The sequence below is a fragment of the Xenopus laevis genome, chromosome 9_10L (assembly GCF_017654675.1).
Source record: "Xenopus laevis strain J_2021 chromosome 9_10L, Xenopus_laevis_v10.1, whole genome shotgun sequence".
Lineage (NCBI taxonomy): Eukaryota > Metazoa > Chordata > Amphibia > Anura > Pipidae > Xenopus > Xenopus laevis.
In genome coordinates this window covers 95,364,509-95,389,965 of record NC_054387.1, presented here as the reverse complement: position 1 = coordinate 95,389,965, position 25,457 = coordinate 95,364,509, and the positions used below count along the sequence as shown (strand labels likewise).

The window sequence follows — 25,457 nt, the reverse complement described above, 5'->3', positions numbered from 1 at the left end:
GTGGAAACAAAGTTACCAGTGTTGTATTTAGATTTGGTTTCTTTCAGATACAGAAATGTAGTCGTGTGTTCCTCCTTGTTTATTCACAAATGAATAGTATACAAGAAAAAAAAAATGATATAGCTCTCAGAGCTCTTTCAATAAGGAAACAAAAATGATAAATGCACCTTGATGTTTTGATCGTTGAGGGAAAATGCATACACACCAGTACAGTCCATTTACTGGAACAAATGGGTTTATTTCTCTACACTGCTATGTTCTCAAAATGGCACTTAAGACAATAGAATCAGCATGTGGCAGCTTGACAAATCAAATCACAGGAGTGTGGAAGCAGCAAGTAAGGCTTTAGTCACAACTGAAGTTCAGGTCAGTCGCATGGCAGAGAGATTTAAATAGCCCAGACTGACATACAAATGTTATTAAACTTTAAATACTTGGTACTTATCTGTAGGTGATACATTTTATGACATTTGGACTTATTTTAAATGTAGAGCATTGTCATTTAGCACCACAAAGTATATTACATTTACTGCTGAGATAGAGAGGCTGAGATGAGGTTCATTGGTAGACAGAAAGTAAATAAAGACATTAATACTGTTTGGATTACTATTAAGATTCTACCTTTCCAATTACATAAACCTTTCTACAGGGAGGAATACGGCCCTATAAAACACTAGGCATAAATGGTTAAATGTGCAAGTTTTGCATTTTTTCTTAAAAAAGCAAACTTTTTTTTCAAAGTAGCTAGTACTAGTACTTGGCAAAATATGATCGCCGTCACTTAAAGTGCCTCCTAAGAGATGCCATTTTCTTTCTTTTTCTCCTAACCAAGACTGTTAAAGACTAATATAGTTCTTAAATCTACCAAGGGGGGGGGGGGGTCATCCCAGGAATCCTACCATAGTTAAAAAATACCTTGTTAATAAGCAGTTCTATTTATGGATGTAAACGAATATTAAAAACGACATGGGCCAATTTAGCTGCATCTGCATGTCTTTGTAGATTGGTTTTTAAAAATTTACTATAGAACATTAGAGGGTACTAAGATTGTGGCAACAAACAATGCCCTGCACCACAGAAGTGCTATAGGTGTATATTTGGTCATAAACTGCAGATAGTGACTAAAAGAAAGAAAGAACGGTTACTCCAAGCAAGACAAGATTTGTATTATATTGCCCTGGTAAGAGCAAACAGGCACAAGGGACACATTTGAATACAAGGTCAGACATGGCTAGTGATTCAGCCTCAGATTATGCTTAGTATTCCCAGAGTGTGGTAGAGTCGATGTTCTCGGCATTTGCTTTCAGAACACCAGCGTGGTCACCTTTGAGATAAAGGCCATTGACTTTGATTGCCACTTTGTTGTAGTCGCAGAATTCAAAGAAGAAATCCACCCGAGTGGAACTACTGCTGGTAACGGACATATCACTTCCCACAGTCCAGTATTTCCCAGTGGCATCTAAAACACAAAAAAAAAAAAAAAAAAAAAAGGACATTACAGTACATCGCTATTTTAGTAGAGAAGAAACAGAAGCCATTATTAAAGAGGCAACAGCAGAAAGGTATTGACATGCAACCAGTCTATACATCAGATAATTGCCACACACACACACACACACACACACACACACACAACACTTCACTGGGATTCATTTGATCAATGACCAGGCCCTGTGTCAGTTGCATATCAGATGAACTGGTCTTTGGAAACGGATATGAACAAAAAACTGAAGGAGCATAAGGGATTTTTTTATGCATACAGCAACAGTCCACAATTTTTTTTTTTTTTTTTTTTTTTTAAAGTGTTTATTTATGCATTTTAACTTTACAACAAAGAGTAAACACAGTAATAGTGAACCATCACATTTAGCATCTCTCAAAAATACAGAAGTGCATACGCTAAGTAATCTGTCGTGGCAATTATCAGGTTTAGCCCAGTGGGTGGGATAGGAAGTTTCAGGGGCTTAAAGGCCTACTAAGGTCCCTGCAGATGGGGGGGAAGCACATGATCTTGATCAGGGTTTGCGTCCAGCCAAGGTGTCCAAATCTGAGTAAACTTCTCCGGACATCCTCTGCCTTCGTATGTCAATTTAATCAGGGGAAGTGCTTTGTTGGTTAGTTGGATCCATGCGTGTTTCGTAGGTGACTGAGGGGCCATCCATTTAGTCATCAGCAGTTTCTTTAAAATAATAGGGCGCGGAATAAGAGTCTGGACCTATTGATAGGTATAATTTCGTCTATCAGCCCTAGGAGGCATACGTCTGGCGTGCATGGACCAGGGAAAGCCAGTTCCTCAGACAGGTATAGTATAATGGAGTTCCAAAAGGATCGGATCCTAGGGCATGACCAGGTCATATTGGCGAAATCCGCCCCTCCCTCACCACATTTAGGGCAAATAGCTCCCGGATTTCTGCCCATTTTCTCCAGTTTGCTGGGCGTGATATATATTTGGTGCAGGAATTTAAGTTGGACAAGTTTGTCTTTCAAGGCAATTCGGCCAGAGTAGATCGATTCCTTGGCCTCCTCCCATGTTTTATCTGTTATTGCTGGAAGCATGGTCCGCCACTTGGGCAAGGCCCTGTCAAAGGGAGTAGTGCCCGTTTTGAGCAGGGCTTTATATAGCCTGGAGATCAACCCCGTGCGCTGTGGGTTTCGGAGGACAAGTTCAAAGGAGGGAGTGACATACTGTACTGTTAACCCCGACAATTGGGATCGGAATGCATGGCGAAGTTGCATGTACCGATATAATTGGATATCTTGATGGCCGGTTTTGTCTTTGAGCTGAGAAAGGGTGGGGAATTGCATGTCCACTAGTAGCTCCCCCAGTAACTTAATGCCCCGATGAGGCCAGTAGCTAAAGTCTTGTAAGTCTCTGAGGTGAGGTTACTGGTTAACCAAAGTGGCAAGTGGGGGGGATAGGAGTGGGGGGTAACACTGCAGTAACTTGGATGCAGCCCTCCAAGCTTTAAAGGGAGTCGTGATCGTAGATGGCAGCCTATTGTAGTCAGTCAGGCATCTATAAGGAAGGTTGCGGATCCCAGCCCAGGAGCCCACAAGATGTGCCAATAGAACTACACCCGGATCCTCCTCCTGCAGATTGAACCATGCATGGATATGGTATAGTTGGCCAGCCAGAAAGTATAGTTGCAGGTGTGGGAGAGCCAGGCCACCCTGTTCTACTGAAGCCGTCAGACTTTTCCAAGACAAACAGGGCGCTTTATTTGCCCAGAGGAAGGATGAGAGCATGGACACAATTTGAGCGAAGAATTTCTGGGGAATCCATACTGGCGAGTTGTGCAATCGGTACAGCAGTTTCGGTAGGAAGATCATTTTGTAAAGATTCACTCTCCCCCAAAGAGTGATTGGTAGAGGGGTCCATCTGGTTAGAGACAGTTTGAGTTGTTGTTGAAGGGGATCTAAGTGGTCAGCCAAGTATCGTGAAATCTAAAGAGAGATCACTATGCCCAGGTATTTGAAGCTCGTGACCCATGGTATCTCATTTGCTTCCGGAGGTGAAGCCGGGATCGGATCAATCGGCATAAGGATGGACTCCCCAACTTTTTTTGTTTTTAAGCATCAGCCACATTAAAATGTAAAAAGAGTTGGGGAGCAACACAAGCATAAAAAAGTTCTAGGGAGTGCCAAATAAAGAATCAGATTGGCTATTTGGTAGTCCCTACAGGAGGCTCTGTTTGGCAGTACATCTGGTTTATATACAACTAAAACTTGCCTGCAGGCCTGCAATTCAAAATAAGCACCTGCTTTGGGGCAACTGGGAGCAACATCCAAGGGGTTGATGAGCAACATGTTGTGCACAAGCCACTGGTTGGGAATCACTGCCATACAGTCATCACTGAGCTTCACAAGAATCAAAGGCCTTATGGATACCTTTAAATGACAGCAGTTGAAGAGGATTATTGACATGAAGTCTGAATGGTTTCTTGGTCTGAGTTTCCTCAGGGTACTCTAGTTGCCTCTCACGCCAAAAAAAAAAAAACCATCCAAGCACCTGCTGTTCTGTTAATCTATTGGTACCTCACCAGAAATCAAGTAAAGCAGAAAAAAGTAGCCTGGCTAAAGCTCAACTAAGGCCTCTTAGCACTCTAAGGTACATTCCATCAGATCCCGGGACCTTGTTCACATTAACTTTAAACATTTAGCTTAAGCCATATAGGGCGGTCCTTAATACTTCAGTTGGTAGATGGAAACGTTCAGGTTTCAGCTAAAAACACAGAACAGGAATGGTTGTCATGTAATTTTATGTAAGCAGTTACTGTTCTAAATGTATTCCATGATTTAAAAAAAAAAAAATAATATTAAAGTATTAAATACCGATCTTAGGAGACTATCATGCTGTGTAAAAAGGGGGGTGAAACATTACCAGTGACATGGCCTAGAGCAACCAATCAGCAATTAGATTTCAATAGTTAGAAAACAAAAGTAAATATCTGATTAGTTTCTATAAACTTCACTTTTCTCTCCACTTTTAACAGCGCATGATATAGACCCTTTAGTGTCAGGACCTGCCTGACTTCTTTTCTCTGCAACTAACTCTGGCTTTTCATTGCTTTAACCTGCAGGCTTTTTGGGTTTAGCATTAGTGGGCTTTTTAAGCCTGCCACGTCCTCTTCACATGCGCTGAATTATTAAACTTCCTTCTGTGGTCTAACCTTACTGTAAGTTTTTTTTTTCCACCCTGCCTTCATACCTTTCTACAAATGTACTGGTTTTGACTGCTGGCCTGTTATATTAACTTCTATCCACTTAACCCCATCAGTGCACCGTTTCCTTCCTGTCAGTTTAATGCCTGTGATCTCACCTGACATTTATGTGCTAAATTTTGCTTTCCTGAGTCTTTGTTGCCAAAAAGAACTAACAAACTGTACCAGAAAACATTAAATGGCAAATAGTGACCATAATAATGTCTCAAGTGTTCTAGTACTTGTACATTAGTAATATGTTTGGGATGATCGCAATCACATTCATTACAGACTAGTTTCAGGATGGAAACAGAAATAAATGTGACACCAGTGTATACCAGTATAGGGCAGCGCTGGGTATTATAGGTATAATGGACACTTCCCACTTGTGTTGTTACTTAGAGGTGACTAAGCACAGAGACCGCCCTTTCTCATTGATGTATTTATTTTTATGTTAATGCTGTACTTTCTATAATACATTGATTTTGTTTTACACTTTTAGGCATCATACATGCATTTTTCTTTTTACTCCGTTGTATGAAGCTCTCAAAGCCCAAAAATGTATTGATTGAAATATGCTGGCAGTACTATTGCTCAAGTGAATACCAGTATAATTAAAACCATTATTGCAACTTTTTCTATTTCTAACAGTAGCCGAGACCGTCTTCTCATTACTGTACTCCAATTTGCCTGTCCCTTCACAAAGCTTTAAAGGTTTCACCCACAGGACTCATTTTCCACTACATACATACTTTATACAAGGTTTCAAATAATGCTTTGTATAAAGACAGAGCAGCCTCCCTTTCCATATTCCAGCCTTTCTGAAAGATGCATTTTCTGCCCCCAATAATGTTACTCGTCCAGTGATGGTTTAATGTCAATGGCAACTTTAATTTTCTGTCTTCTGATTGGTATACAGCACCCTCAAGTCAGTATTTAGAAGATGTAACTTTGGCAATTCTAGCCTTCAGTCTGGATAGATCTCCACCAGCTTTCATCTTGATACTGCAATTCAGACCCTCCATTCCTCTTTGCCGAGCTGCTCCAAAGCTGTCAGTCTGCAAGTGATTTTCAAGTGGAGCCAAAAATTCTGATTATAGTGAGATCTGGACTCTAGCTTCGGAATTTCAACGCATTTACTTTGTTGCTCTTAATCGCATTGTCGCCATAAGTCAAATATAGCAAAGTCTGAGACAATTTTGGTCTTGTCTTCAGTCTCCTACGACCCTTCTGGCAAACTGTAATGTCGAGATGCTACACAAGTCTCTGTTAACAGTGGCTTTGTTTTTGCTTTTCTCCCATAATGTGGTGAATGGTGAAGCACCCAGACTAAATTGAGGTTTCTAATTCTTCAGAGCCATCATAGGTCTGATTGTGGTCACCCTCATTAGTCTTGCATGGTTGCTTACTTGCAATTCCCTTTGGATTATGGTTAAATCAAGGGATATTGACACTTATGTTTTCAAATCACATTTTCAGGAACTTGCTTGGAGTGTTCTTTTGTCTTCAGGTGTAGGTTATGCCACAATACTGACTAAGCAAAAGTGATATACGTGTATTTTTACTACAGGTCACTCAAAACCCATTAACTACACTTCAGTTATCTCTATTTAACTTACTTTGGAAAAGAATTTGCTGTACCAGATGATTTAGTTATATCATAATAAAGTGGGTGTATTCTAACGCAGTCAGTTATTGTGTTTTTAATGTGATTAAATTCAAAGTGTTTGCACTTTAAAAAGTCCATTTCTGTTGATCAGTGTAAAAACAAAAACACAAAATGACTATTTCAAAGTACTATGACGAATTGAAAACTTGCAAGGAGGTGAATACCATATAAATAATTGCATTACTAAGTATCTACGGATTTACGCATAATTTCTGTCTTGTGTGACACATCTGGAAATTAACCCTACACACTCCAAAAGAAGGGAAAATTAAAAGATCGCCCCAGTGAAAGCAAAAAAGTTTACATTCAAAGACACTTGGATCAATTAAAGACCGTTGGTGGAAAAAGGGATTTGAAATATTCCAGAATTTAGCAGTTATCTGCTGCGTGTATACTCCCCTATGCCAATCTTAATTTTAGACATGTTGCAAATAGTACTCTTACCTTTGAGGCTGTAAGCACCATCATTGAATTCCAGTTCAAAAACATCATAAATGGAGCGGTTGCTATCAAGGGTCCCAGTCATTTTACGGCAGCCAATGAAACCATGTTCACCCCTCAAAACGATCAGGGGACGGTTAATAAGTTTCATTAAAAAGAGCTCCGTCTCTCCTGCAAAGCAAATAAAAGCAATTCCAAACATGTTTTACTTAAATGTACCCCAAATGTAACATATGGGTCAATCAGCAGAAGACCTCCTACCTATATATTTAATGAATACTTTTTACACCTTTGCTTAAAAAACCCAAACAAAATAGAACAATAAATAGAACTTGTTGAAAAAGCATTTTGCCTATTGTTTTCATTAAAAAAAAAAAAAAACCATATATTAACATACTAATTCGAAATCTTTTTTTCACTGAAACGTTCCACCCATTCTTATATTATAAACAAGGCAACTTTTTCTGAGGTCCTTATCTGTCTTTGAACCAACAAATTCCTACCTTCCCTAAACAGCCTTTCAGCTACTCATTATCAGAGGGCTTCTCAGTTGATCGGTAATTAGTTTATTGTTCATAAGAGGACAGTGTCAATACAGTATTCAAAAAAGAGGTTTGAACAAGACTAGTTGGACTAAAATATCTTTTTGCCATTTCTACTGAAAACCCCTCTGTATAAAAAAAATCCATTCTTCGTTACGGAGTGACTTGTTTTACAGGGCAGCACAGCAGACTGGAAATTTATTGTAAGCAGCTCATGCAAAACAAAAAGTCAAATGAAAAAACAAAAAAGGGATTATTAAAAAATAGGGGGATAAATTAAGTTTGTCCCTTTTAAGAAGACAGTAGCTGCCGACTAACTTTTGTAAAAATGGCAACATTTGTCTGCCTATATATAATGTGTCCTACCTGGTGTATCTACAGAAGCAGACAGTTGCCCATTCTTCTTGGCTGTGACATATTTTCCATTGACTCCTTTAAGGGTGATTCTACGGTCACACCAGTCGATTTCAAAATAACAGCTGCTATTCCTGTTGGGACAACAAAAGGAAAATGGGACTGAGGAAGACGACAAATTATTTCCGAGGAAAGCCATCAGGAATAAAAAGGGTGAAAGGCAGCCCAAGGCATTTTCATTATTTTTGGTGCACTATAGACAATGTTTGGGTAGGTTAATAAAAACCTTCTTGTTCCTTGCATCATTCCAGTTTGATGACTCTATAGTATCAAAGCAAAGCGTCTTGCAGTTTAGCATCTGTTGACCCAGTATATTTGGTTTTAAAAGATTAAACATCCACTACATATCTGTGACTTATGAGTGAACGATCCCCATTAATTAAACAGATTTATATACTCGGCTCAGACTCTCCTAATAAAGGCAGCTATCCCTACAGAAAACTAACCGTGCAATAAAGTCCAGTAAAACTATGCAATCTAAAACTACCAACAAATGTGCCCAGATTAATCACTACAGGGTCACTGACCTCTGGTCAATCTCTAGATATATGCAGTGTGCCTGGATACGCATGGGTACTTCAGCTCAGAAGTCTCATTTGTGCTAGATGTACATGAGGCAAGTTGGAGTAGATGTCAAGATGGGTAGCAAGCATAGAAATTCAATTCAAACCATGCATCTTTTCATTTTGTCTATCAATATAAATTACACAAATCTAATATGTTTGATATTTGACTTAAACAAGGAAACTGAAGCTACTCTATGTTAGGTCCTTGTGAAGTAAGTCATTATATTCCCTATGCACAGATACCTCCCCTATATGACAAGACTTATGCTTTTCTGTGCCCTGCTAATGTAATGATTTACCCTGCAAGGACCAAACAGAGTAGCTTCAATCCCTCTGGTTAGGTCACTTTAAAAAGCAATGGGGAAGAAAAAAAAAAAAACGTTCAACACAAATTCTATTCATTGCATTCATGTTGAACAAGGGCTATGCAGCGCCTTTAAAAATAGCATATACTAAAATGTAAATTATTAAAATGATCATTCACAATATTCCCAATCATCCCCAAGGGCTCTTACACAAAGTCTTTTGAATGGAGTTTACAAAACACAACCGGCATTCATTTGACTTGTATTTTTAAACACAAGCATACATCTGTGATACGATTACACAGCAGAGGCTTTTGATTCAAGTTTGCAGTCTGATTTAAATTAAAAGAATCTACTCTGGAGACTCAACATGAAGTTGTTACTTATCAGTCTTTTTTCAGTCAATGGTTAACTTGTCTTTTCTAACATGATCCGTCTAAATTGGTTGTGCAGCTGTTACTGCTAATCCCTATAGTGGTTTTTCAGCATGCATTTCTCTATTAAAGACTGAACTTGCATTAATGCAAAAAACACAGCATTAACTTGCTGAATACAGCTTATCCTTATATTCATAATTGTCCAATTTTAAAGTCTACGATTTCATACGAGATCTGCAAAACTATGTCCAAATGCGAGTAACATGACATGAGCACAGTGATTACAATATTTAGGGTATGTACCCAAGCATATTGTATAAGGATTGTTGCAGTCGTTTTCAATGTCTTCTCAAATTTCACAGCTGGCCTCAATCAGTAATCCCGAATATTGCAGGCAAGCTGCTGCTGAAATCCACAATGTGAGGTCACTAGGGTTACATACAAACAGCCTTGTTCTACATTTTGTTTTTATTGCCAAGTCCTATAGCAAACTTCTTTTCTATATATGTGACTTTCATGCACCCATGCATTTCCCCCACTATACAGAGTGTGTGCCACATACACAGTAAAATTAGTGTAAAAACATTGATTTTTTTTTAACCTAAAATGCGACACCTAATTCTCCGTTATAGCCATTGGTCCCTGTATTTTGCACTTGTAAAACTCTGAGTAGGCTAAACAGGCACATTGCTGCTATTTTTGAATAGTGTAATTTGTCCTCAATGTGCAGAGGGATGTTTAGCAATCTGCTGTCATATATTCAGAATTTAAACTATGCAAGCACATACACTAAAGTGGACTAAGTAAGACAAATTCCTGACGTAGAGGGACAGAGGTACTTGTGGATAATAAAATTGGCGTTGGCAAATAATGCCCTTACCACAAATGTCCGCAAGGTAATGTCCTTTATTGAATGAGGTATAGATTCATGGGGGGGGGGTAAGGTTTATGCCAATTTACAAAGCCCTGCATATTTATTAAGGTAGAGATAACAGATCTGACACGTGTATTGAAAAGAACAGTAAAATATCCCTTTAAGGTTAGCTAATCAATACAATCCAGTGCACACAGGCCTACCAGCAGAGTGGCTTAGCATGCGTTTAGTGGCTGAACTTGAAGCAGCAATACCTCAGTGCAGTGTCAGTGATAGCCACACATTTGTAACTTACTGATGACTTGTTCTTGTGCTTGCCTGGGGAGCCGGAATTGAGCCCCATATGCAGCTATTTATGAGCCCCATATGCAGCTTCTAAGATGTAGTTAAAAAAAATAAAATGTCATTTTATAAAACATCCACTAAATAAAGTGGACTGAAATGGTTTTAACATACTTACAGTGTAGAAGCAGATGCCTGAATCCCTCCATTGCTGGAAAGGGTCCAATACTTTCCAGTGTGAGTCCGGAAAGCACACATCTTTGTATCTTTGTTGATTTCCAGTTGAAAGGTTTCCTGGTCACTCTCCTCATCCTGATTTGCTGAAAGATCAATACCTAAAATTAAGCAGACAAGGGTCATTCAAGATACTAAAAAAAGTGTATATTCGTCATTCATCTGTATTTTCAGATACAAGTATGGGACCTGTTTCCAGATCAAGGATCTTTCCATAATTTGGATCTCCATGTCTACTAAAAAATAATGTAAAAATTAAATAAACCCACCAAGAATAGTATCTTAGTAGGGATCAAGTACAAAGTACTGCTTAGCATTACAGAGGAAAAAAAAAAGAAATTAAACAAATTAAAAAGTTTTTATAATGTCGTCTATGGGAGATTCCGTAATTCTGAGCTTTCTGTATAACAGGTTCCCGCATAATGGATCAAGGAAAGAGAGAAAGGTCTGGCACACAAAGCAGTTTAAACCGGGGTGCAACCCCTGGTGTGTTTATTGCATCAACAACGTTTCGGAGGGCGTTCCCCCTTCGTCAGGTGATCCCGCATAATGGATCCCATACCTGTAGTAGATTTAGCAGTTTCTTTCTATAAATCTCAGGCTCAGTCTTATGAAAGGGTGTTTAAACCCCTAAGCAATTTACAGGTTTTTTTTTTATTGGTTTGAGATATTAGTAGTTGTAAATTTTCTTTACAGAATATTACTCTACATCAAAAGTTATCTATAGGTCACGTTGATCATTTTTCACCGATAGTTCTGCTTTTGCAATTGTCACTTGAAGTTCCTAAACCTGACTGTTTTGCCAACCTGACTGCGTCAGTTATAGTTTGTTATAATGCAAACAGACTCCTGCTGCACAAATATGGCAGCCCCCTCATAGAGGAACAGGGTAGTAAGAAAGGTAATGTAAAAGCATTAGGCAAATACTTTTATGGCAAAATTATAAATAACATTCAAAGACAATGTTACGATTGATAATAAAAATGTTCATTTTCAGATGCCAGTATCTTTAACAGCTCTCTGAAGTTTAGGGAGTCAGGCCCTTAAAGGGGAATGAAACCTAGTCGACGCAAACCCCCCATCCCCCCTCCCGTTTGTTGCCCACCCTCCCTCCTCCCCCCCTGGCCTACCCGTCCCGCTGGGCAAATGCCCCTAACTTTTTACTTACCCTTCTGCACAGGTCCAGTCCAGGGAGTTCACAGACGACATCTTCTTCCACGCGATCTTCCTGCTGTGAACGGCGTTTTGGCGCATGCGCAGCAGGATCATTTCGCCAGTACGGATCTACTGCGCATGCGCCAAAAGTCACGCACATGTGCAGTAGATCGTACCAGCGAAATGATCCTACTGCGCATGCGCCGTTCAAAGCAGGAAGAAGATCGAAGTCTGTGAACTCCCTGGACTGGACCTGCGCAGAAGGGTAAGTAACAAGTTAGGGGCATTTGCCCAGCAGGACGGGTAGGCCAGGGGGGAGGAGGGAGATTGGCCAACAAATGGGAGGGGGGGTGGGGGGTTTGCGCCGACTAGGTTTCCTTCCCCTTTAAAGGTGAAGGAAACCCCCTGGGCGCAAAAATCCCTCCCCTGTGTTGCCCTCCAGCCTGGCTTACCTGTCCCCCCAGGCAAATGTCCCTAACCTGTTACTCACCCCTCTGCGCAGGTCCTGTCCACGGAGCTCACAGGCGCCATCTTCTCCCAAGCGGTCTTCTTCCTGTTTTGGCGCATGCGCAGGAGCATTTACCGGTACGGATCTACTGCGCATGCGCCGAATGTCACGAAGTGAAATCGGAAAACGTCGTGACATTTGGCACATGCTCAGTAGATCAGTACCAGTAAATGCTCCTACTGCGCATGCGCCAAAAACACTGATCAAAGCATGGAAGACCGCTTGGAGAGAAGATGGCGCCTGTGAGCTCCGTGATATGATACTAATTGCAATTAGTATAGATATTGGTCAGTTAGTGAGGGTATGGAGGGATCGGTGTGAGCGAGTGTATGAATGTGTGTATATATGTATGCTGGGTTTCATCTGGATGGGATGAACTTTATGGACTGTTTTTCTCAACCTGAATTAAAAGGAGAATTCAACCCATAGTTTAAAAAAAACTCCCCCCAGCCTACCTGCCTCTAGGGTTGCCACCTATTTTAAAAAAATTTACCGGCCAGTGATGGGGGCGGTAACGCCGTGACGGAAAAAGGGGCAAGTCACGGGTAAATGGGCGGAGTGTGGCGTAAAAAGGGGCGGAGCCATGTGCAATGTGACGTGAAAGGGGACGGGGCCCCATCGCAGAAGGGCAGAAGACAAAGGAGGGGTACGTTTCTGCAGGAGGGCCAAGGGCTTTTGTTATAGGTATTACAAATTACCGGCAGCTACATTGCCGGTAAATGTGTAATACCGGCCCTGGCAGGTATTTTACCGGCTAGGCCGGTAAAATACCGGCCGGCAACCCTACCTGCCCCCCAAGGCAAATGCCCCCAATTTGTTACTCACCCCTCCATGCAGATTCCGGCCTCAGAGTTCACGGCAGCCATCTTCTTTCCTCTTCTGAAGTTTCGGCGCAAGCGCAGTTTCCGGTACTGAACAACTGCGCATGCGGCAAAAGTCTCACATTTTTCGAAAATATTTGTGACTTGTCGACTGCACAGTAGTTTGGGCTGGAAATTACCTCCAACGGCACATGCACCGAAAATGCCATCAATGCATGAAGACAACCGGAGAAGAAGAAGAAGGCTGCCGGGTTTTTTTTTTTTTTTAAACTACAGGTTGGCAAGGGTTTTTTTTTTAAACTAAAGGTTGAATTCTCCTTTAACTATGTACCTATGCTACTAATCACTCAGAAGCACTCGTTGGCAAAGGGAAGGAAGACATAACTGAAGCTGTGAGTAGACATTTTTGAAGATAAAATGAAAGCACATGAGCAGTCTAAATTACCAAAAAAACAAAAACAGAACAGGCACATGAAAATTCTCAGCAGGGTTGGACTAGCCCACTGAAGTACCAGGAGAAATCACAGTGAGCTTGGGGGCAGCTAAGGCTGCACAACAGATGGGGGGGGCTGGGCCCTTCATATTAGACCCTCATTTGTGAGCCCTCCCACTGCCTCTAAACAGCTTTCTTGAAATTACCTCACTGGAGTTCTGGTTGGCAAAAAAAGGTTTTTCTTAAGGTGGCCATAGACTTAAAGATCCGCTCGTTTGGCGACATCGCCAAACGAGCGGATCTTTCCCCGATATGCCACTAAACTGCGTGGCTATATCGGGGTAATTCGAGCGTTCGGCCGTATGGCCGAACGATCGAATTACGATGCGCCAAGCGGCTCCGACGGGTCGGTCGGGTAAAAATCCAACCTTCCCGATCGATATCGTGGGCAGATATCGATCGGGATGACCCGTCGGAAGCCGCAATACACGGGCAGATAAGCTGTCAAATCGGTCCAAACGACCGATATCGGCAGCTTTATCTGCCCGTGTATGGCCACCTTTACATACACACACTTTATTTGCCTCATTTTATTCAACTTTTAGGCACGTTTATAGTCAGCGTTTAAAACAATGCATAGTAAAAACTAATTGCAAGTCTTGTTTTGGCTGCAAAAATCCTTTTTGTACAATAAGAATTATATCTTGAACACTAAAACCATGCAATTGGTAGAGCACATCACTACGTATTTCTCAGTGTCCTTAAAAATTATTTTTCCCTATAAAAGGAAAGAGATTATAAAATCTCCCTTAGGGTAAGGCCACACGAGGAGATTTGGGGAGATTGTCGCTTGGCGACTATAATCGTCTCGTCTTTTTGCGCAACTATCTCCCGAACTGCCTCTGCGTTTTCCCCCATAGGCTAGAATGAAAAGTCACCTGTGCTAATGCACACGCAGCAATGCGGTTTCAATAGTCGCCCAAAGTTGCGTTTTCAATAGTCACCCAAAGGGCAACTTCAGACGACTATAGAAAACGCATCGCAGCGTGTGCATTAGCGCAGGTGACTTTTCATTCTAGCCTATGGGGAAAAACGCAGAGGCAGTTCGGGGAGATCGTCTCGCCAAAAGACGAGGCGACAAAATCTCCCCAAATCTCCTTGTGTGGCCTTACCCTTACACTGAATGAGTGCAATGTGTTATAAGTCTGATGGTTAATCAGTGAAAGGGTTAAACACTCTATTTTCTTAAATTAGTCTAATTGCTTTTTTGTTGTCAATTGTTTGCATCTTGTGCACCTGAGGCCCCAGTTTTGTTTGCTTGTTTCTTGTGCACTGGAGGCCCCTGCAGTGTTTTAAAGTGAAAGGAATATTTTATGTTTACTGCTCAGTGCCCAGCCCCGGGTGCCATTAGTTTTAATATGGGTCAGAGAAAAAAAAAAAAACACATTTAAAAATTGTGTCTTTCCTCCTTTGCAACATTTATTGGAGGAAATGCACAGAGGATACATTAGGCATATTATTAGGCACTCCACTAACCATGCTGGTTAAATATATATCATTAAGACAGATGAAAACAATGATCACTACTAGGGATTATTTTGCATCATTATCTTCTCTGATGAGGACATTTAGGAATACACTAGTGTAAAACAGCTGAGCTTCAACAAAACAATCCATAAAGTTCCACACAGCAAATATGAATTTAAAGATCGGTGGTACATTTATTTTCTTCCGTCACTGTGGGAGCGCAAGGAGAACAAACCACTGTATGACATACCAAAATGTCTGGGAATATGCAAGTCCCATTGTATTATTTTCCTTATGTTCATTTCCGTAAATTCTGCTCACAATAATACCAGGAGGAAAATATAAACAGTGCTATTCTTCACACAAAGCCTCTATATCTATATCTATAATATAATTATAGATTTGTGTTTTCCTTGTGGATTTGTGTAAAAACTTGTATATATTTATATTTTTATTTTGCTTTATATACGCAAACCTACCTTGGTATTGTCTGTTCCTAAACAGCCATAAACCATCTGACATAGTCCTAAGGCACACACACACACACACACACTTTAGCACAGGCAACAAAACCATATGACATAGCCCTAAGACATCAGGAAGGGGCCTCACTCAGGAAACAACCAGCAACATGTGTCACATATAACATCACTAAATACAAGACAAAGATCTTAGCCTCTTTAGTTGGTAACAGTTCATCACATGCAGGAAGCTTGTGGAATTTGTCACAGTAAAAACAGACCAACAATTGTGTTCTATGATGTTACATCACTATCCACAGCTATTATAGATGCAATAAAAAAATAATACAACACTCTCAACCCGACAATGTTGGACATGTGTCTACACCTACTTCTAGCACAAACATTTTATACAGGTATCGGACCAGTTATCCAAAATGCTTGGGACCTAGGGGTTTCCAGTTAAATATTTCTGTAATTTGGACCTCCATGCCATGTCTACTAAAATCATTTTAACATTAATAAATCCCATAGGATAATTTTGCCTCCGATAAGGATTATTTTATTTGGAATGAAGTACAAGGTACTGTTTATTTACTCCACTTTCAAGAATTTGGGGGAAGGCTACAAAAATCTGAGGCTTAAACCGTCAGTTTCAAATGGAAGGAATGTAATCAGGAAATGGAAGGCCACAAGCACAGTTGCTGACAGGCCAAGAAAAATACAGGAGTGGCAAATGCAGAGGATTGTGAGAATGGTTACAGACAACCCAAAGATCATTTCCAAAGACCTGCAAGTACATCTTGCTGCAAATGGTGTATCTGTACATAGTTCTAATATAATTTAGAGCAATTTGCATAAAGAACATCAGTATGGCAGGGTGATGAGAAAGAAGCACTTTCTGCACTCACGCCACAAACAGTCGCTTGTTGTATGCAAAAGCTCATTAAGACAAGCCACAGTCATTTTGGAACAAAGTGCTTTGGACTGATGAGCCAAAATTGAGTTATTAGGTCATAACAAAAAGTGCTTTGCATGGCAAAAGAAGAACACCGCATTCCAAGAAAAACACCTGCTATCTACTGTCAGGGACTGGGGCCCTTGTTAAAGTGGAAGGTCCGATGAACTCAACCCAATATCAACAAATTCTTCAGGATAATGTTTAAGCATCAGTCACAAAGTTGAAGTTACGCAGGGGTTAGATATAACAACAAGACACGGACCCTAAACACACCTTGAAATCTACAAAGGCATTTATGCAGAGAGAGAAGTACAATATTTAGGAATGGCTGTCACAGTCCCCCACCTTGAATTTCATTGAAAATCTATGGGATGATTTGAAGCAGGCTGTCCATGCTCAGCAGCCATAAATATAACTGAACTGGAGAGATTTTGTATGGACGAATGGTCAAAAATACCACCATCCAAAATGCAGACACTCCTCAAAGTCTATAGGAGGCGTCTAGAGGCTGTTAAATTTGTAAAAGGAGGCTCAACTAAGTATTGATGTAATATTTCTGTTGGGGTGCCCAAATGTAAGCACCTGTTATGATGCAGATTGCATATTATCTGTTAATCCAATAAACTTTATGTCACTGCTGAAATACTACTGTTTTCATAAGAAGTGTTATATATTATATATTAAAAGGAAGTTGCTACTTTGAAAGCTCAGATAATGATAAACAAAACTCCAAAGAATTAAGAGGAGTTGCCAAACTTTTTCAATTGACTGTAACTTTGTTCTTTATTTTACAGGTTTGAATGCATGCAAGAGAATGGCACAGTTTCATTGGTACAGTTTTGAAGAGGAAACATGGGTCAGTCCCAGCTTTCACTGTATGTAGACTCAGAGGACAAAATCAGGGACACAAGGGAAAATGCAATTCAAGAAGGGGCACTCAAGAAACTGAATTAATATTTGCCATTTGATGTCCATGACCCTCCTAAAGGGGTGGTTCACCTTTGAGATAAATTTTAGCATAACGTAGAGCAGGGATCCCCAACCTTTACAACCCGTGAGCAACATTCAGAAGTAAAAGGAGTTGGGGAGCAACACAAGCATGAAAAATGTTTCTGGAGTACCAAATAAGGGCTGTGATTGGTCATTTAGTAGCCCCTATGTGGATTGTCAACCTACATTGAGGCTCTGTTTGGCAGTGCACCTGGTTTTAATGCAATAAAACTCACCTCCAAGCCTGGAATTCAAAAATAAGCACCTGCTTTGAGGCCCCTGGGAGCAACATCCAAGGGGTTGGAGAGCAACATGTTGCTCGCGAGCTACTGGTTGGGGATCACTGACGTAGAGCGTGAGATTCTGTGAATTTGCAATTGGTTTTAATTTTTTATTTAAAGGTTCTTGTGTTATTTAGCAGCTCTTCACATTTGCATTTTAAGCAATCTGGTTGCTATGATGCTAATTCCCCTAGCAATCATGCATTGATTTGAATAAGAGACTGAAATATGAATAGTTGAGGGCTGAATAGAAAGAGGAGGAATACCAAGTAGCAATAATACATTTGTAGCTTTACAGAACATTTGCTTTGTCGAAGGGGTCAGTGACGCCCATTTGAAAGCTGCAAAGAGTCAGACGAACTATAACTAACTATAAAAAATAAATAATGAAAATTTGCCTCAGAATTGGCCATTCTATAACATAATAAGTTACCTTAAAGTTGAACCACCACTATAAACGGAACTACTGTGAAAAACATTTTCATACTGAAGTAAATCTAATTAATTAAGAATTCTGTATAGCCTGCAATTTTGAAAGTTAATGTGTAAATGCATGTAGAGCATTTGATTTCCTGGTTCATTAAAGGAGACATCCTAGTACACCTACCAGAAAACAAATATGCACTTGAAATTTCCTTCAATTTATTTCTTCAGTTTGCAATGTCAAAATGTCCCTGGTGCAGATCAAAATTTCTGGTTATCATATTCAAGACATTTTTGGAAATGTGTATATTGTAAAAAACTAGTTAAAAGGAATGTGAGAAATATATAAATTGGGCATGAGCAGATGCAAAAACCGTAAACAAACAAAACCTTAATACCATCAGAAACAAGCTGCTAAACATTCCCTTTGTCTTGCATGAAGGTCTAAAGGAAATATTAAGTCAAAATAAAATACTGTCCAACATGAAACAGGACACAGGGTCTCTCATACATTAAAGAAGCCTTCCGTTGCTAGGCAGGATGTGGACAGCTGCACAAACTTTATGATGCAAAGTAGTAGAAGAGCTATTCAATGACTAAGCAAACAGTTTTGCACTGCAGCTGCCCCCACAGTCTCAGGCACATAACTAAAAATGTGGAAGAGAACTGGCTGGTTAGTAATATTTTTCTTTAATGCAGATGTGTTTTGCAAAAGCTTGCATGTGATCAGGGAGAGAGGGAGTCGAGGCAGCAGAGCAGGCAAGGGCCTTACAGGTTTTTTATTTCTGGTGTCCTACCAGCCCAGACAGTGGGAACACACAGAACCTGGGGGATTTACAGATAAGGAATCTTTGGATCACCAAAATTAATCATGTTTAAAGAAAAATTAAAAGATTTAAATAAATAAATAAAAAACCTTAGTACTTATTTACATGATCTCCCCATGCTTTTCAGAAGCTCCACTCACATCACAAACTTGGTTAGATTTCACCATTAGAGGACACCATTTTGAAAAGCCTCTGTCACCTCTCCCTTCATCTGCCCTTGGCCCAATTGCAGCATCTATACATATGTGATGTACTGAATGGAGTGCAACACACACATCAAGATTTGCACATAGAGCCAGCAGCACGGGAAGATTTCTTTACAAACTTAGTAGCACTACTGACCCCAATGGGTTTTCTTTCACATAACTAAAAACTTTAATACCCTTTTATCATCTTAAGGTCCTCAAACACTGGCAGATATAAGATGGCGACAGATTAAGTCGACAGCTTATTGCCCAGTGTATTGGGCCCTCCGACAGGCTTCTCCGACTGACATCTGGCCGAAAGTCAAGGGTTAGTTGATGTGGTCCTCGATCAAACCGCCCCTTATGATCTGATCGTTGGACGCTAGGGCCTGCAATCGGATCAGCCAATGTCACCCAGCTCAAGTTTGGCATATTGGGGAGAGATCCGCTCATTTGGTGACCTCGCCAAAACGAGCGGATCTCATATGTATGGCCAACTGAAGTCTTTTTTTGGACTTGCTCTGTATCAATTTCCCGTCTCCACCAAGGATTTGATTAACTTAAGCAGACCATACATTGTCCCATTTAAGCTTCCAAGACTGCAACTTATCTGTCTGTCAATGGGTCTTCCCCAAAAGATATCTGGCTATTAAAGGGGTTGTTCACCTTCCAAACACTTCAGTTGGAGTTGTTTTCAGATTGTTCAGCAGAAATAAGACTCAATTTGCCTTTTTATTTATTATTTAATTTTTGTATTCATTTTTGTATTCATTTTTTTTTAAAGTTTTTCCAAAATATAAATTTAAAGTTTAATGTCCCTGTCTCTGGTGTTTCAATCTGGCAGCACAGTAATTCAGACACTCCAAGCTGCCTGTAATGAAATTCAGGGATTCTGCTCGGCAGGGACAAAGATCAGAAACGTATCAACTAAATGTATCAATTTAGATCAGGTTATAGAGTCAGCGACCCCCCCTCCCAGAGTTCAGTCCCCCAAAATGTAAAGGTTGACCTATTTTACTAATATTTATTGAAATTGTATATAATTAGGGTCTCATGGGGGTGCCTATACCTCCCGAGCCCCCTGCAGCTGTGGTGGTGAAGGGAAATTGTGTCTATGTGTCTCTCTGAATGTGTGTGTGCATGTGACAGGTACAGGGGGTGTGTGTGTGCACCCGCGCGCTTGCCCAGGCGGTTTTTAACTCCCAGTCCGGCTCTGCACAGAACCCTATTACAAATTGAGAATATACCATAGACAGCACTTTCTGTTTACCTTCCTTTAACCAGTTTCCTATCCATGTACAAACAAATTTACCAAGACCAACAAGACCTTTGTTTAGGAAGCAGTTGTTTATGGGGCACTGTATTAAATACTTTGGCAAAATCCAAATAGATCACATCTAGTGCAGCCCCAATGCCCAACGTCCTACTTATTTTAACATAAAAAGCAATTAATACATTTGACACGTTCTTCATAACGCCGTGCCAATAACTACATCATTAAGAACATGATCTGAAAGGTCATTTAAGCTTTCGAATAACTTGCCCAGCACGTCACATATGGGACTAATTGGTAGGCTGGGAGTAATCCCTTTCCAGATTTTGGAGCGGCCATTGTTTTTTTGCAAATCAATAAGTACCATTAATGGTGAGCAAGTTTGAGAATAATCAAAGTTTTAGCAAGGCCTCTTTTTTTAAGTGCTTAGAGGTAAATTCCCTCAGGCCCTGGTGTCTTGTTTACATTATTATCTAAGCATTTAAGTACCAGATCCTGTATCGGCTACTGGCTCGATTGAGCTGAGCCATCTGTGCCCCTACAAAGTGGGTCTTGAAACTCGTACTCCTCTATATTTAAGAGAACAGATTTAGCAAATTTCTTCATTTTGTATCCCGAGCATTTTTAAGCAATTTATTGTAGTATGAATATTCTTTACAAGAAGCTTTCTGGCCCCTCTGTACTTTTTAAATGCACTTATCAATGGAGGTTTAGTTCCCCTTTAAGGAAAAGGGCACACAATGTGCATGGTCCACTTATCAGCCTACATTTTTAGGCAGGTGAAGAGATGTGGATCTACTCCTATACTATCTTACGTGTAGCTGCACTTATAGGCACAGCATCAGCCCAAAAATGCATGACTTGGGGTTTTTCAGATCCTCCACATAACTGCACTCAGGCTCATGCTACGAGTACAGCTATAGGAGCAGGTCTCCACACATCCATTTCCTTTTGGCTCTGTAATAAATACACCATACTTTTCACTTGATCCCAAACAACATATAAATCCTATTTGGAAGAAAATCAGTCATATTAGGTTTAATTAAGTTTTTTAAATGGAAACCACAGCTCCCATACTTATGCCTCGCATTTGATGGTGACAGAGCTGCATAAAGCCATATTGCTGGCAAAATGCTACTTGGTAATGCAAAGTATTTTTTTTTTTTAAATCTCCAGGTGCCAAGCATTTGAGATTCCATTTCTGTACCTTATGTGTACCAATTTCAGTAAAAAAAAAAACTGTTGTGAAGGTTAAAATGAAAAAAAAATTAAAGCTATTGAATTTATATACACAAACCCTCCTAAACGTTCAGTTTATTCATGCTCAAAGCTGCTAGTATTAATTACTATAAGGCGCATATGTTCAATGCTCCATGTCACCAAACTACTGTGAAGATTCCAAAGGTTTGTCCAAACTTTCTGAAAACTAGTCCCGCCTACTTACATATTTGAATGTGCCTGTTGATGGCGAAAGAACTGCATCTGAATTTTTAAAGTCGTCCTCCACCCAAAAAAACTCTGTAAACCTAAGCAACTTTCGAACATACATTAAGTACAAATATTTAGTGATTTTAAAGTTCTATGTAAATGCCTTAGCTATTGATTGCATTTTCTGATTTACAGACAGATGTCGTCCTGTCTCCAGAATCAATGTCGCACGACAGCTGCTAAAAGCAGACTTGAAAAAGATCCGACTACTGTTACATTGTTTTAAGAGTCAAAAGAAAAGAATAAACACAGTTTCTAACTGCAATTATATATCAAAACAAAATATTCCAGTGTTGGACACTAATGAGTATATACATAAAACCCACCACTAATCAACGCAAGAGGCAAAGAGGGACCTGCCAATACATGCAAAAAACACAACTGAAAATCTAAACTTTTTTGGCAAGATCCCGTATTTCAATATGCAAAAAAAACACAAACAAATCTGTTATTGGGTAGAGAAGCCATTTAAAGCAGGGGTGTCCAAAAAGGTGGATCGGGAGCTGTCAGTAGACCTTTAGCTGCTGATCAGTAGATCTTAAGACACTGGCAACAAACAGCTTCACTAAATCACCCTCCTGTTTCATGCTTTTCATTCAGATATTTATTCTGTTATGGTTACATAAGAAATAGTTGTTTTATAAGAGAATTTATATTCCTATATTTAAAAATCAATATAATATTTAAGTAATATTGTCCATGGAACAGAATGCCAACAGTGATATTATGGATGTAGATCATAATGGGACAACATCACTAAAAGTAGACCTCACATTAGTAAAGCATGGGCACTCCTGATTTAAACAATTATATCATATTTTGGGTAACTGAATTGGATTGCCTTTAGACTATATTCCTAAACAATAAATTATACATTTTTAAAATTGGTTTAGGCTTATTGGTGTTCAAGCTGGGTATCATGGGCGTAACTTTAGAGGAAGCAGACCCTACAGGTGCCCAGGATTTAGGGTAGGGGCACACTGGGCGTTTTGTGGAGATTTATTCGCCTGGCGACTAATCGCCTCGTCTTTGAGGCGACCCCCGGATGCCTTCCCTCTGTCTTTTTGCTGGCTAAAATGAAAAATCGCCTGCACTAAAGTACATGCGTCGATTCATTTTCCGCAGCCGACCAAAGCTTCGGGCGACTTTGGAACAGTAACGTAACTAGAGGGGGCAGGCCCTGGTGCGGGACGCCCATCTGGGCCGCCCCGCCCCCATCCGTATGCCCGGAACTACACGGGATTCATTGCGCGTGAGCTGCTGGGGGGCCCTGAGGGGGTACGGGCCCTGGCCCGATCGCACCCTCTGCTCCTCCGGTAGTTACGCCACTGCTTTGGAAAACAAATCACCACATGTGCTTTAGGGCAGGCGATTTTTCATTTTAGCCAGCACAAGAGAGAGGGAAGGCATCCCAGGAAGATTGGTCGTTGCAAAGACGAGGCGATTAGTAGCCAGGCGACTAAATCTCCCTGAATAGCCCAGTGTGCCCTTACCCTTATAGTGGCCCCATGAGACCCTAATGCTTAGATATTTTGAATAAATCCTGTTAAAACAAGTTAACCTCTCCGACGTTTTTGGGGCCTGAAAAAGAATTAGCTGTGGGGCCCAGTAATATCTAGTTACCCCACTGCTGGGTGTGCCAGGGGAATAGACCCAAGCTTCAAGAACACCAATAAGAGAGCAAAATGACAGAATATATTGAATTGAGGACTAGAGCCTAAAGGCGATGATGAAATGCTGTTCCTAGGCAGAATAAGCAGCGGTTTACCGCAAAATTGAAGGGATTGAGAGGAGGAGACGAAGAGAAAGAAGGGGTGGGTGGGGAGGTGTGCAGAAGATTGGGGGGAGAGGAATCTGCAGTTGACTATTGTGCCTCCCCCCATGCTTTGTCTGGACCAGCCCAAATCTCAGCCTGTGACTTTCCGTTATTTGGCGTTTATAATCGCAATCAGCGCTCACACACAGTCACACATTTACACACACACATTCACACTCAGTATAAAACAGACACAAAGCCACTGATAGCGCTCACATGTCAGATGTAAATGGGGACACGTAGAGAGAGCGCAGGAGAGGAGACAATGGCCACAGGCTGAGCATTGAGGGATTTACATTGTATAGAGACGAGTGTTAATTCATGGAGTGAATGGACTGACCTTGCCTTGTAGACACGTTCCTCCCGTTGCCGGCAGTCAGAACCACTTGCGGGCAGCTTCTCTCCAGCACGAATAACTCGTCCCTCCCGGCTTTGCTGTTCTTGCCGGACTTCAAGGTGCCACTCGGGCCGGACGAGGTTAAATAGCGCCCGTCGCTGCCTCTAAACGCCACTTTGCCGGCGGAGATGTCGAGCGTGTAAGCGGTGTCGGGGCCGGGCTTCTCTCTCAAGCTGCCGTCGGAGGCGAGGAGGCGGTGGTCGGGGGTCTGGATGCTGTAGCGGTTCTCCTGGAAGAGGAGAGTGATGAGCGAGTCCACCCCCCACGGCACGTCGCGTTCCACCGACAACTCGTCCCCACTCGCACTCAGGCGGGCGTAGCGCTTGCGGGTGACGCTGTACAGGGTGAACTGGGGGTGCATGGCCAGGTGGACTCCCCATTTCTCGGCAGGAGATACCGAAGGAGAGAAGCAGCTAATTCGGTCCTCGGAGCCTCCAAAGTAGCGGCCGAACAACTCGGACTGCAGTGCCCAACGCCCGTCTCCCTGCGCACTGACCAAGAAGCGGCACTCGGGTCCCGCCGTATCGCTCTCCCCGGACACCTTCCCATCTTTATCCGCAGAAAGGAACCGGCCAAGGTGGCTCCGAAGTAAAACGGCGCTGGTATCGTCCCCCGCCGGCTCCAGGCTCCACACTTGCTTCTTCTTCAAACTGGAGGCCGAAGCATTGATCTTGAAGCCAAACGCCTCCGCGGTGAGGTACTTGTTGTTGCAGTTAACGAGCCCGAGTTGAAGGGGTCCAGAACTCATGGTGCCGCAGTAAAGATGCTCGAGCCCCTCACCACTACGCCGACCTGTCTCTTCAGCAGTTCGCTCGCCGCTCGCTTGTCAATTTAAAAGGTTCGGTGACGTCACCGGGAGGGGGCGTGGACCAAGAAAAATTGGGTGGTCAATAATGGCTGAGGGACCGCGAAGGAAATGAGGCGACAGGGAGGGGAGGCAAATCCGGGTTCTCTTAGAGGAATCTCGGAATCAAGGGACATGGGTTGAAAGCAGAAATCACTGCTACTTGTGCCCAGAACCTACTAGTGAAGGAGAAGACATTTCTATGGACCATGTGCATTTGGCTCATATTGCAGTTCCCTCATTGGGCGTGGTCCTGTGCAAGGAGCTTAATTGCAATTAAACATATTAAACTAGTTACAGTTCTTAATTACACGCTGAGCAGCATCTTTCATACCGTGCACTTCCTGCTTTGTTTCCAAACCGTTATTTCTACTCTAGGAGGCAAGAGGCAACTATAAAGGGGAATATATCCTATCATCAGCATGAGACGAATGAGTTGAATGGCTAATTCTAACCAACATTTCAATTGCCCTAGATTTTTCTTTTTAGGTTTTTTTAATTATTTGCCTTCTTACTTGTTTCCAGCTTTCAAATGGGGGGGGGGGGTCACTGGCCCTGTCTTAAAACAAATGCTCTGTGAGGCTACAGTTTATAGTTTTTGCTATTTTTAATTACTCATCTTTCTATTTAGGCCTTCTTCTATTCATATTCCAGTCTCTTATT

General features: G+C 41.2%; 1 protein-coding gene across 1 annotated transcript; it reads right to left on the bottom strand.

Annotated features, from left to right (window-relative positions):
- Window positions 1-64: 64 nt before the first annotated feature.
- fscn1.L (fascin actin-bundling protein 1 L homeolog) lies at window positions 65-24,733 on the bottom strand. Its single transcript, NM_001088112.1, is given in 5 exon segments — window positions 65-1,459; window positions 6,814-6,981; window positions 7,719-7,840; window positions 10,349-10,505; window positions 23,894-24,733. Coding segments are annotated over 5 exon segments (1,455 nt in total). The 5' UTR covers window positions 24,699-24,733; the 3' UTR covers window positions 65-1,256.
- Window positions 24,734-25,457: the final 724 nt, after the last annotated feature.